General features: G+C 40.8%; 2 protein-coding genes across 3 annotated transcripts in view; one reads left to right on the forward strand and one right to left on the reverse strand.

Moving 5' to 3' along the window:
• On the reverse strand, positions 1-4,151 carry LOC108719164 (serine/threonine-protein kinase 3). The gene is made up of 5 exons (XM_018267838.2): positions 4,012-4,151; positions 3,752-3,824; positions 2,291-2,466; positions 1,582-1,780; positions 1-616 (listed from the first exon to the last, which is right to left on the reverse strand). Exons 1-4 carry the CDS (start codon positions 4,028-4,030, stop codon positions 1,662-1,664), a joined length of 387 nt encoding a protein of 128 aa, XP_018123327.2. The 5' UTR covers positions 4,031-4,151; the 3' UTR covers positions 1-616; positions 1,582-1,661.
• A 7,973-nt stretch (positions 4,152-12,124) lies between these two features.
• Positions 12,125-12,554, forward strand: part of slc66a2.1.L (solute carrier family 66 member 2, gene 1 L homeolog) — an 82,790-nt gene continuing 82,360 nt past the window's right edge. Inside the window, exon 1 of one of the 2 annotated variants that reach the window (XM_041565396.1) lies at positions 12,125-12,290. The gene's annotated coding sequence lies outside the window, so the exon portion shown is untranslated. 2 annotated transcript variants of the gene reach the window in all.

Below are 12,554 nucleotides of genomic sequence, written 5' to 3' on the forward strand. Positions count from 1 at the left end.
TAAAATGTGATGAATTTAGAGACTTATGATGTAGTCACATGAATTCCAAACACCACTGTTGTAGCTGTGGTAGCCTGAAATTAGATATTAAATGAGCCATAAATAGAGGCACTGTTTGGGCTATGGTAGGTGGAACTGCAAATGCTGAAGGTGTACCAGCATGGTGGTCTGCTGATAGAAGAGCAGCAGAATAAAAAAAGTTGGTAGCTGGTGGTGGAGCCAAATATATGGTAGATATACAGTAAGGTGCCACTGCTGGAATTGTAGTAGCTGCAAAGGATAATGCTGGTGGAAACTGTAGATGCTGGAGGTGTGTTGGCATGATAGAGTCTGGTGGAGGAGGAGCAGCAGAAGTAGAAGAAGCTGGTGGTGTTGCACAAAGTTGTATGAAATATAGAAGCAATGGGTAGAATAATGGTACAGTAGTTGAAATGTAAGGTACCACTGGTGGAGATGTGAACCTTGAATGTGAGACTGCTGGTGGTGTTGCATGATCTCAAGATAGATGCCACTGGTTACATTAGTAAATTATCATCCTGGCGCTTCAGGGAGAGGAGCAGACACTGCTGGTGGAACTGCACTAATCTCAAAGTCACCACTGGTTCAGCTGCTTCACCTGTAATATAAAATAAAAATCAATTATTAATCTATCATTATGAATATTCATTAAGAAGCATGGCATTAGAAAGAATTTTATGCTCAGACAGAATTCCCTTTGGCATAGGCCTTATTAACAGTAATGGGTACTAGTAGGAAAACAGAGAATTAGAATTACAGATTCATGAATGTTGCTAAGCCTTTAAAGGCCAAATACATTTTAAAAATCCCCTTGTGGTGGCAGCTCTTGGATAATCAGCCTTAGATAGATATATAAGAAATAAGAAACTTTCCAAATACAATCAATTAAATATTCTGTACAGTGTCTGAAATAATCAAGTTTATCTTCACTATGCCTCTCTCAGCATCTGTTTCTCTTCATTCTCTCTTCATGGGAGTTGGGTTTCAGATAATCATTGACCATTAGATCCAGTATACCTTATAGGGGGGCTCCTTTTGCCTAGAAGATGAATTAGAGCTCACTCTATCAAAATCACCAGACATCATGTCTCTCTACATGCAGGATTTGTGCAAAAGGCAATTATTTTGTTAGATTTTGTTTGTACTGGAATCAGTTATTTGAGTGAGCTCTAATACATCTGCTAGGAAAGGAAGACCCCCCCCTATAAGATATATTGGATCTAACTGTCAATGGTTACAGTATCTGACACCCAACTGCTGCATGTAGAGAGAATGAAGAGAAATAGATGTTGAGAGAGGGATACTGTATATAAACTTGATTACTTCAGACCCTGTACACAATATTTAATTGATTGTATTTAGAAAGTTTCTTATTTCAGTATGATGCAATAAAGCTACTGTCTGTGAGCAGAGAAAACCCTGATTTAGCCCATAACATCTCAGGGTGTGCATTTATCTGCTTGTCTCTTTGCATGTGGGAAAGATTTCAAGCAGTAAATGCAGAGAATGTTGGTCTAAGGCTCTGTAGGACCAATGAATAGTGATATTGAATGGAGACAGTACCTTTCTCTGTGGATGTTTCTTTCACCTAGGATTTTACACAGGAGATTCATTCTGGGCTGTGGATGTTACTGGCCACAAGATCAGTTACAGGGAAAGCCCTCCAGGGCCATTTGCAGAGCCACTTGTTGTTCCTTTGCTGTGTTGCGTGCGTAGAAGTCACAAGCGCGACGCAGCTGTTTCATAGCTTTTCCCTTCAATCCTGTATAGATTAAAAAAAGGAAAGTGAGGAAATAACCAACATTAAATTCCTGTTTTATCTAATTATTTGGAAATAATAAGATAGATGATAATTTTAAATGAACATGGACAGACACCCTACAGAGAAATTCCTTCCTGGGTAGCGGTCCATAGTGGGGCCCCACGCACAAGTTCATTGGCAAAGAGGTTTTTTTTTCCAACCCACAACTTTGATGTGATGGCAGAATTATGAAATATAAATTGAAGACCAAATTCAAATTCTTAGAATCTCATTGTCAATAACGTACTAAAATGCAATATTAACGTGATGTAGCCCTTAAAATATTTTCATTATTCATATTGTGATAAGAAATGCATCTCTGATCAAAAGTAAAATGCAATAAAACATTTAAAAAAATTAAAAATACATTTTCTTATTCCCAGCACCACTTTCATTTTGCAGTGTCTCATTTCAGTGTTGATTTACACTCTGTGATGGTGCAGTTGTATCAGATATAATGGATTCCCTCACCTTTCTTGGCCGGCCGGTTCTGCAGAGCCCGGAGATGTTCTTCAATCTCAGCCCTGATGATCTTCTTAGGGGGCAGTTCTTTGATGAATGGGTGCTGCAGGAGTTCTTCGGCACTCCCTCTCTCAGAAGGATCCTTCTTCAAACAGGACTCCAGAAAAGACACAAAACTTTGTGACCTGGATAAAAGGAATGAGAAGATCTTTTAGCTTTATCTAGTAAAAAACAGATCTATCCCTTTAAATGTCTAAAATGCTGAGAAAGAGAGAAAATGACTGAAGAATGTTAAACATCACATCGAATTAAAGGATTCACCTTTAAGTTAACTTTAAGCATGTTATAGAATGGTCAATTGTAAGCAACTTTTCAGTTGGTCTTCATTATTTTATTTATATTTTTTAAATTATTTGCCTTCTTCTTCTGACTCTTTCCGGCTCTCAAATGGGGGTCATTGACCCCATCTAAAAACAAATGCTCTGTGAGGCTACAAATGTATCATTAATGCTACTTTTCATTACTTGTCTTTCTATTCAGGCCTCTCCTATTCATATTCCAGCCTCTTATTAAAAGCAATGCATGGATGCTAGGGTAATTTGGACCATAGCAATCGGAAATGGCAAACTGGAGAGCTGCTGAATAAAAAGCCAAATAACTAAAAAACCAGACATAATAACGAATGAGAACCAATTGCATATTGTATCAGAATATATTTTAGTACATCATATTAAAATATAACTCAAAGGTGAACAACCCCTTTAAACTGATATATGGTTATAGCTACAAATATATTTTGCTTTGTTGAATGTGCCCTGATTAATTCAGTTTGGCTGTGAGCTGTGTGGCCATTTTGGGGGTGGGATGGGAATCACAGGAGCATGGGGGCAGCGGGGTTCCTGCCTAAAGTACAATATCAATATATAGATGAGAAACAAATAGTTATCCTGAAGGTTTAGAGGAATCTCAAAGCCTAGGATTACCCACAACTATGCCATGTCAGTCAACAAAGATATGAAGGGGACAATATTGGCATATCTATAGTGACATAGACCCTTACAGTTATGTGTGTTGAGGGGACTGGCAATGTCAATGTTTCCCCACACCTTTTTGGTAAATCCTCTATAAGTGTAGGACTTAGGGCAGAGACCATACGCTGTGATCATACCCACTGTCCAGCACCTGTATTTCCCGGAGAGCACCCATAACCCAGCTTGCATTTAGAGGAATGATCTGGAACACTAAGCTGCAATCAAACAAGCCCTATTCTTGTAACACAGTTATGGGGTATTTAAAATAAAATACACATTCCCAAAGCTGAGACTGAAATTTCCTTATTATCACTTAGTGACTTGCCTGAATATAACAGTTTGGATATAGAAGTTGGCAAAATACCACTGATGTAAGTATGTAAGCAGAGTTCCATTGCACAGACACAATGCACAGGGACATGGGCTGGGAAGGACTCACCAGGTCTTTGATCGAAGCTTCGGTGGTTGGGCTTCTCTTATCAGGTGCTCCACTGGGTATTGCCCTGCGTAAGCTAAAAGTTAAATACAAATATATCAGACCCTTCAAACATGTCTATAACAGATCTAATTACGAAAAGGTCTTTTTGCTTGAAATGGTGAATAAGCTTCAATTCTTCCCATTCTGGTTCAGAAGTTCTTGCTGCTCAAAGTCTAAAATAAAGTATCCATAAGCAGCCACAATTGTTGTGATTCACTTACGTTCTTGTCCCTCGGCCATTTCGATGGCGGTTATACCCAGCGACCAGATGTCACACTGCAAAAGACAAACAAAAGAGAATTAGAAGGAGAGAATTGAGTTAGTGGGTTTTTTCTTTTTATTATTGAAAATTTTTATTAAATTTGAATTGCCAGAAAAAAGAATATAGCAACATATGGAACGAGGGAATAGCTTGCTAGAGAGAACATACAAAACAGTAATCTGATCATATTAGTCGGAAAGCATAACATAGTATCCGAGTTAGTGGGTTTTTAATAAAATCTATGTAAGGAGGCTACTACTGTTTCATATTCTACTTTAGAAACATATACATATATTTGTAGGGTTGCCAAAGTACATGGCATTCTCCTTAGGTCAATTATGGCCAAAACAGAACAAAATACAACTTCTAAAATATCCCAAGGCACACCCTAGTAATGAAGCACACCATGTTATTTGTAAAAGTGAGAAAATGCTTTATTATATTTACAAACGTGTATACAGCAATACATCTCCATTACAAACAATAGCAGTTACATAGCTGAGCAAAAGAGCAAATATTTTAAAGCAGACACATTGTGCAAAAAGGTAAGAAACCCAACGTTTCAGAAAAACTCCTTTCCCCCCATGAGAAAATTACTTCCTCTATGTCCCATTAACACTAATAGGTAAATGCTCGGTGTTGTTACAAGTATTATAAGTACAACATACTTTGGTGTCGTACACCAGGCGCTGGCCCTTCTGCCTTATGGTCTCTGGTGCCATCCAATGTGGAGTCCCTTCTGCTTCGTGGCACAATCCAGTTTGCGGGTCCAGATTCCAGCTGTTTCCAAAGTCGACTGAAATGACAGATAGAATATATTAATGGAAAATAATTTGTTTAACCACAATAAGAAACCTGAATTATGAAATCACCTGACTCCATATTAACAGAAGCTCCCCACCATCCATTACTCCATTATAACTGTAAGTTTTACTCACTGATCTTCACTTTGGCCTTCTCTGTGAGCATGATGTTCAGGCTCTTGATGTCTTTATGAACGACCTGGTTCTTGTGGATGTGGTGCAGCCCCTGGGGAGATAGCGATGTTGGTTATAAGAATGTAACAGACATAAGACTAAACAATCCCCACAAACAGATTGTATATATAATCTATGCAATTAAAGAAAAGTCCTTAAGGGGTAAATCTGACCTTACCTTTAAAACCTCCTTGCAGACATAGCCAATCCAGGTCTCCTTCAGGGATTGGCCATTGGTCTTGCTGATGAGGTTGTGGAGAGAACCGCCACCACAGTATTCAAGAGCAATCTGCAATAGAAAGAAATTATTTAAGGCCGTGTATTATATCATCTCTAGCAGTGATCTGTTTGGCACATAAGTGATGAATGTTATACAGTAAATAATTTCTTACTTCCAAGAGCTCTGATGAGCACTCCGTGAGTGGAGCCCTGTAGTAGGCTCCAAAGAAAGAGGCGACGTTCTTGTGGCCGCCAAACTGCTGGAGAAACGTCAGCTCCCTGCAGACTGAGTCTTCATCCTGGAGTGGAATAATAGAAATCCCTTTAGCTCACATAGGCAACCTCACAGATAGGAATTATATAAAAAATGAAAGTATAAAGATACGTTACCCGACTGATGTTGGCGATCTTCACGGCCACCACACCTTTCCGATGGTGTCGTCCCTGTAATATAGACAGAAAAGTTTAACTTACACTTGGTTTTAGCTACAACAAGGCATTTTGGGAAGATACTGAATTCAGCACAGAGCTATTTAAGCAGTTTTGTGAACCACTGAGTTAGTTCTTTATATTCAACCCTAAGTTGGTTGGTCCCTTACCTTGTAGACGTCTCCAGTGCCGCCCTCTCCGAGGAGCACATCCTTGGTCAGCCGACCATCAGGAGGCTGGACAATAAAATAGAATAAAAGGAGAATTTTATTCATAACATAATATTTCAAAAGGGTAAAATATGTCCATCACCAAACCATCTCCCATATTCCATGCTCTAGCAGCATTTACAGTGAGTGGTAATAGAAATTACCACTCACATTATTCACATTATTTTCCCCTCTTTTCTACTCACCTTGTAGATCTCAGAGAGGGAGCTGGATTCCGACTGTCGCTGAGGGAAAAGAGAAAGATTCTATTAGGGACAGTATAAGGCCCAAGACTTGCTGAATAACAAAATGGTACTACCCTGTGTGAAAGATGCCCTTATCCCAAATCTATGAATTATTGAAGTAACGGGGACCATAGCATAATTAAAAATGACTGGGCCCTATACAAAACCATTTTAGGACCTCTTAAACTTTGGGACTTAAAAAACATTTCTTAGTCAAATAAAAATGTAACAGCCATCTTACCTTCCTCCTTGGGGCACAGAATGGCATTGCGCCCAAGTCTTTTTGCTCTTAAAAGAGCAGTTGGGTTTAAAAAAAAAAAAGATATCAGCAGACGTGAATGAAAGATGTTTTTTCCTAGGAAACGTCAAAAATGCTGAATATCTCGCACGAAAATCAGTGGTAATCTCAGGAAATCGCAGGAAATCACGTAGAAATCGCTACGAAGTCGCTACGGATCGCTCAGAACTTTCACTTTATGGGGAGATGAAAAGAAAGAAGAGATTGTGAGCACAGATCATACACACTCATCTTGATTTTAGAAACAAACTTTAAACAGATGTCAAAAATCTGAAATCTGATTTTGCTGTAATGTGGCACTGACTCCGGTTAGCAAACATCTTAAGCAAAAATCCAACTATGACTAGCTGCTTGATCACCATACATATTAAAGGGGAGGTAACTTTTAGTATGTTATAGAATTGCTAATTCTACATAACTTTTCAATTGGTCTTCATTGTTTATTTTTTTATAGTTTTTGAATTTTTGGCCTTCTTCTTCTGACTCTTTCCAGCTTTCAAATGGGGGTCACTGACCCCATCTAAAACCAATGTTCTGTAAGGCTACGCATTTATTGTTATTGCTATGTTTTACTACTCATCTTTCTATTCAGACCCTCCCCTGTTTATAATCCTGTCTCTTATTCATATCAGTGCATGGTTGCTAAGGTTATTTGGACCCCAGCAACCACATGGTTGAAAATGCAAACTGGAGAGCTGCCAAATAAAAAGCTAAATAACTCAAAAACCACAAACAATAAAAAATGAAAACCAATTGCAAATTGTCTGAGAATATCACATTATACTAAAAGTTAACGCTGAACAACCCCTTCTTCTTCTGACTCTTTCCAGCTTTCAAATGGGGGTCACTGACCCCATCTAAAACCAATGCTCTGTAAGGCTACACATTTATTGTTATTGCTATATTTTACTACTCATCTTTCTATTCAGACCCTCCCCTGTTTATAATCCTGTCTCTTATTCATATCAGTGCATGGTTGCTAAGGTAATTTGGACCCCAGCAACCACATGGCTGAAAATGCAAACTGGAGAGCTGCCAAATAAAAAGCTAAATAACTCAATACTACAAATAATAAAAAATGAAAACCAATTGCAAATTGTCTCAGAATATCAAATTATACTAAAAGTTAACGCTGAACAACCCCTTTAATGGTGCTAAAGTGAATGGGTCTAGCAATCAGATGACAAGTGTCACAGGATGCAAGTCTATTAAGAGAGGGTTGGGTTTGTGGGTCAGAGGACTACAGATTGATTGGGGAGTCTGGGAGCATTTTAAGTTTCTAGTCAGAAAAATAAGCAATGGCTGCCTATTATTAACTATCAACAGCCTCACGCAGCATCAGGAGCCATAGGTGGCTGGCAAGTGGCAACTCCAAAACTCAATTTTTCTCACATGCTTTTACAGAAGCAATTTTATATACAAAGTGAGTTACAGAGAGAAATATGAATATTAATAGCATTAGAGGAGAAACCTGAACAGCAAGTGGCCAACTGTCTCTCCAAATGCTGTCAGTGACCCCTGTTACATGTTAACATGGGAGATTCCAGACATTTACCCTCAATACTCTTTTAACTTTTACTTAAAAGCTTTTTTAAAAAGTAAATGTTATATATAAAGTGAGATACAGAGAGAAATATGAATATTAATAGTATTAGAAGATGAAACTGATCACCAAGTGGCCAACTGTCACTCCAAACACTGTTCAGATTCCTCCCTTAGTAATTTCTAAACTAGCAAATTTTAATACTGAGTCAAATACAGAGAAATTTGCATATAAATATTAGAAGAACAATCTGAATCCCAAATATTTTATATCTGGAGAGTTTATATCTGGAGAGTTTGTAGTCTCCCTGCACCCCGACCCCAACTCTCCCATAATCACTTTTTATATCTATTAAAATGAGAGAAAATATGCAAAACGAAGACTAATATCCCAGGCGCTACCTATTGACACAATTAAATAGCCATTTTCTGCATTTATGTCATTATTATTTAATTTGTCCCCCCTGTGTGTGTGTAATGGTCCACTCACCTCTGGTCCCAGAAATGAAAGTGAGAAAACCGTTATTAACTGTCACTTTGCCGTGCAGCGATTTCTTGTCAGTGTCATGTGACTCCATCTACCTCTCTCCATTGGACACAGTATTATTGTCTAAGATGCAGTTGCCATTGATGGGCCCATAGCAGTTATTATAAAACTCTGTAATTGTTTTCTCCATAGAAGGTCTCCAGTGATGAGCTCTCCCACCTCGGCAGAAGCCTCCCATCTTTCTCGTACCCCTGACTTGCTGAGGGGTAACATGGACCTTTGAACACCATTGGATTCCCCTGTTTGAATCACAAGGATATTCACGTTACACAATAATGAATAAATCAATGAATCATTATAGACCAACTAAAGGAAACATTGACGCTTTGCAGCAATTGTCTTTTGACATATGAGTAGAAATTGGCTTATTGCTGCCACATCTGAGGTGAATTGCCAGTGTTTATTCACAGAAGAATTCCTGATGCCCTTACAGCTCCACAGGAAGAGTATCACATGGGAAGGGGGGTATGTGAAGTATAAAGGTGGGCTTGGCAGAGGTTCAGGGTTTAGAAGAGAGGAATCTGCCCCATCACCCACTGTGAGGCCCCACAGGCACCCCCATTCCCATACACACTCAGTATTAGGCACCAGGCTCCAGTCCATCTCTGTCTCACACACACACACAGCATTTTGTGTCCGGCATCCAATGGGAGAGGGGTTTCTTGCATCGTCATAACAAAACATAATTTGCTGCCACTTTAGCCAATGGTAGACAAGCTTCCTGCAGCCAATGGGAAAGCACTTCCTGACCCATCTATCCACAATATCATTTGCTGTCACTGGGAGACAAGCTTCCTGCAGTGATTAGGAGCTGCTTCCTACAGCCACAGAGTGAGTGTGGGGAGGAGCTTCCAAGAGTCTGCAGACACAGGAAATGGAGATCTGTATGGATACAAGTTGCAATAACACTGTTCTGGGCTGCAGGGAGATTTCTAGAGGACATTAAATCAGTAGGGGAAACATTTATGGGCTGCAGTTCTGCTTTAGTAAAGTGTATCTGTCAAGGGCCCACTGATTTGGGGTATCACTCTGCCACTGTGTCTCATTATTTTCCCCTCACTCACAAATGCCACTGTGGAATGCTCGGCCATCTTGGATTTGGTTCACAGATGTTTAAACGTAATGAATCCACTGCACACCTGTGGTTCACTTTCAATGCACTGGTGGTGCCCGGCTGGGTCCCTTAGAAACAACAAAGATTTCTGTTGCCACCAACAGTAGCAACGTTTGAGGGGGAAGACCCTCCTGATGAAGGAGGGTCTTCCCCCCCAAAACATTGATACTGTTGGTGGCATAATAAAAGGGGTAAGCTCCCCAGCAGCAAACAATTGTGTGTGTTCTGGCTAGCTCCATGTATGTGAAAGAGAGACACTGTACAATGTAGGCAATTGGAATGGCATTTAAAGGGGTTGTTCACCTTCAAATACATTTTAGTATGATTTAGAGCAGGGCTGTCCAACTGGCAGCCTGCGGGGACCCCCCCTCATGTGGCCCTCCACATCAAAGTCTGCCTGCTGTGTCTGTTTACCATATGTAAGATTTAAAATGTATCACTACAGATATTAACTGGCCCCTGCATTGTCTAAACCTCAAATTCAGACTAATCCCCTGCATTGTTCACTCCTGTATTGTTCACACTTGTGACACCTCTATTGTTCACTCCCCTAAAGCCCTGTACTGTTCACACCTGAGACCCAGACTGAAACTGCCCACATTGTTCACCTGTTCACACTTTATACAAAATGCTAATGGGGCACCAGCACTGTGTCACTGTATGTAGTACATATTAGACCGGTCCTGATTCTCCTGTCTCCTGCTCTGTTCTGTCTTCCCTCCCTGTGTGTGTCATACTTTGATATTTGTTCTGGGGGTTTGTTAGCATTTGAAAATTATTGTTAGTGGGCCCTATGGTGTTTAATCATATGCTGGGGTACTGTATTATACACAGGGGAGGAGGAGGCATATGGAATTATGTCTTATATGACTTAGCTTTTTTCACATATGAGTGACATCCTTGCCAGGGCAGGCATAAGTTAGTCCTTGTCCTAGTCCTAGGCAAGAGCTTGACTCAGTGTCCCCTATCCTGCATTACAATTTCCCTCCTTACCATGATGGTTTTTAAATAAAGAGAGCAAGTAAGTGTACAACACTTTTTCTTTTATATTACAGCCTCCTGTACCTGTGCAAGCAAGCTCAGCAGCCATCCATCATACAGTCCTCCTGCAGCCATCATATTGCCCCCAATCTTTACCTGTTCCAGCAGCAGCCAAAAATAAATCTGATCACATCATATTGCCCCCAAGTATTTATGTACCTGTGCCAGTGCCCAGCCCAGCAGCAAACATATGTGCCCAAAATCTGTACCTGGCTGTGCCAGCAGGAAGCTTCACACTTTACAGTAATAGAAAGAATGTCTTCAGTTCAGTGCAACTGTGCAAGGCTGCCTCTCTCTGTCATCCAACACATCAGTGACGTCATTGAGCCGTGTATGCACGTCACGGTGCACCGCACAAAGGAGCTATTACTTGCCGGCAAGAGGGAGAAGGGGAAGGAGATGGATTCCACCCAACTGTGTGACCATGATTACTGAAACAAATTATTAAATAAACACTTGAAAAAAGTGCGCCCCTCAATGATGGCATCCTAGACAGCCGCCTACTCTGCCTACCCCTAGTTCCAGCCCTGATCCCTGCAGTGAGCACCAACCATTTGGTTTTTTTGGTGTGCTATTAATGTGGGCATGGTCTTGCGGTAACATGGGCGTGGTTTAAAGTGGGTGGGGTCTAAAAACAGGGAGTGGCTAACACTGTCTTCCGTTATCGGCCCTCCACCACATAATTTGGAAAAATTCCGGCCCTCGGTACCATAGAAGTTGGACAGCACTGATTTAGAGAATGATCTTCTGAGACAATGTGCAATTGGTTTTATTTTTTTATTACTTGTGGTTATTGAGTTATTTAGCTTTCTATTCAGCAGCTCTCCAGTTTGAAATTTCCACAATCTAATTGCTAGGGTCCAGCAAAATAACTAGAGGGGGGCCCGGTTGCACGTCCTGCGCCAGGGCCCGCCCCCTCCATACACCCGGAATCAGTGGGCGTGAACTACCGGGGGGCCCTGAGGGGGTGCATGCCCTGGCCCAATCGATCCCCCAGTAGTTATGCTACTGCTAGGGTCCACATCACCCTAGTAACCATGCATTGATTTGAATATGAGACTGCAACTAGAGGGCCTGAATAAAAAGATGAGTAATACAAAATAGTGATCACAATACAGTTGTAACCTTACAGAGCATTTGTTTTTAGATGGGGTCAGCGACACCCCCCATTTGAAAGCTGGACAGAATCAGAAGGCAAGTAATTCAAAAACTATAAAAAAGAAAAACGAAGACCAATTGAAAAGTTGTTTAGACTGAGCCATTTTACAGCATACTTAACTTGAATTGCTACAGCCTACAGGCCTAACGCAAACTGCGAACTAAAACAAAAGCCAGTGTCTGAGTAAGGCCACGTTTTACTAAGATTCGTACACAAATATTTCACGTCCTCTCTACCTACGGTGTGCGTTTTAGGACACACACATTTCAATATACACAGAGACACGTTGCCGTCTCTCAGCGTGCACAACCAATCACGTGGGGTTTAGCAGACATTGTGGGCGGTACAGGAAAAGAGACACTAGTGACAATCCCTAAACTGTTCCTAGGCGCTGGCAAGAAGCTAGTCTTCCCTACAACATGAGAACGGGAGCACGGTAGCAGCACCGGAAGTAGCAGGTGAGTAGTGCCTGAGTCAGTGGCTGTTGGTGGTGGCTAGAGCAAGGGGTTAGTGAGATTGGCCGCCCGGTGCCTTGTAGAGAAGCTGGGATATAAATTGATGCAGATGTAAAGTGTAGGCATGCGCAGTACGGATGAGACAAATCATAGGGATGTGTGCTCAGATTCGGCGACGCTGTGGGTTGTTATGCTGGGCACGTGATGTGATTGTCCCGTTTCTTCTTCCGGAACCCGCCCCAAGCTTTTGAGTACCATAGAGTTATT

Source organism: Xenopus laevis, chromosome 6L (genome assembly GCF_017654675.1).
Source record: "Xenopus laevis strain J_2021 chromosome 6L, Xenopus_laevis_v10.1, whole genome shotgun sequence".
Lineage (NCBI taxonomy): Eukaryota > Metazoa > Chordata > Amphibia > Anura > Pipidae > Xenopus > Xenopus laevis.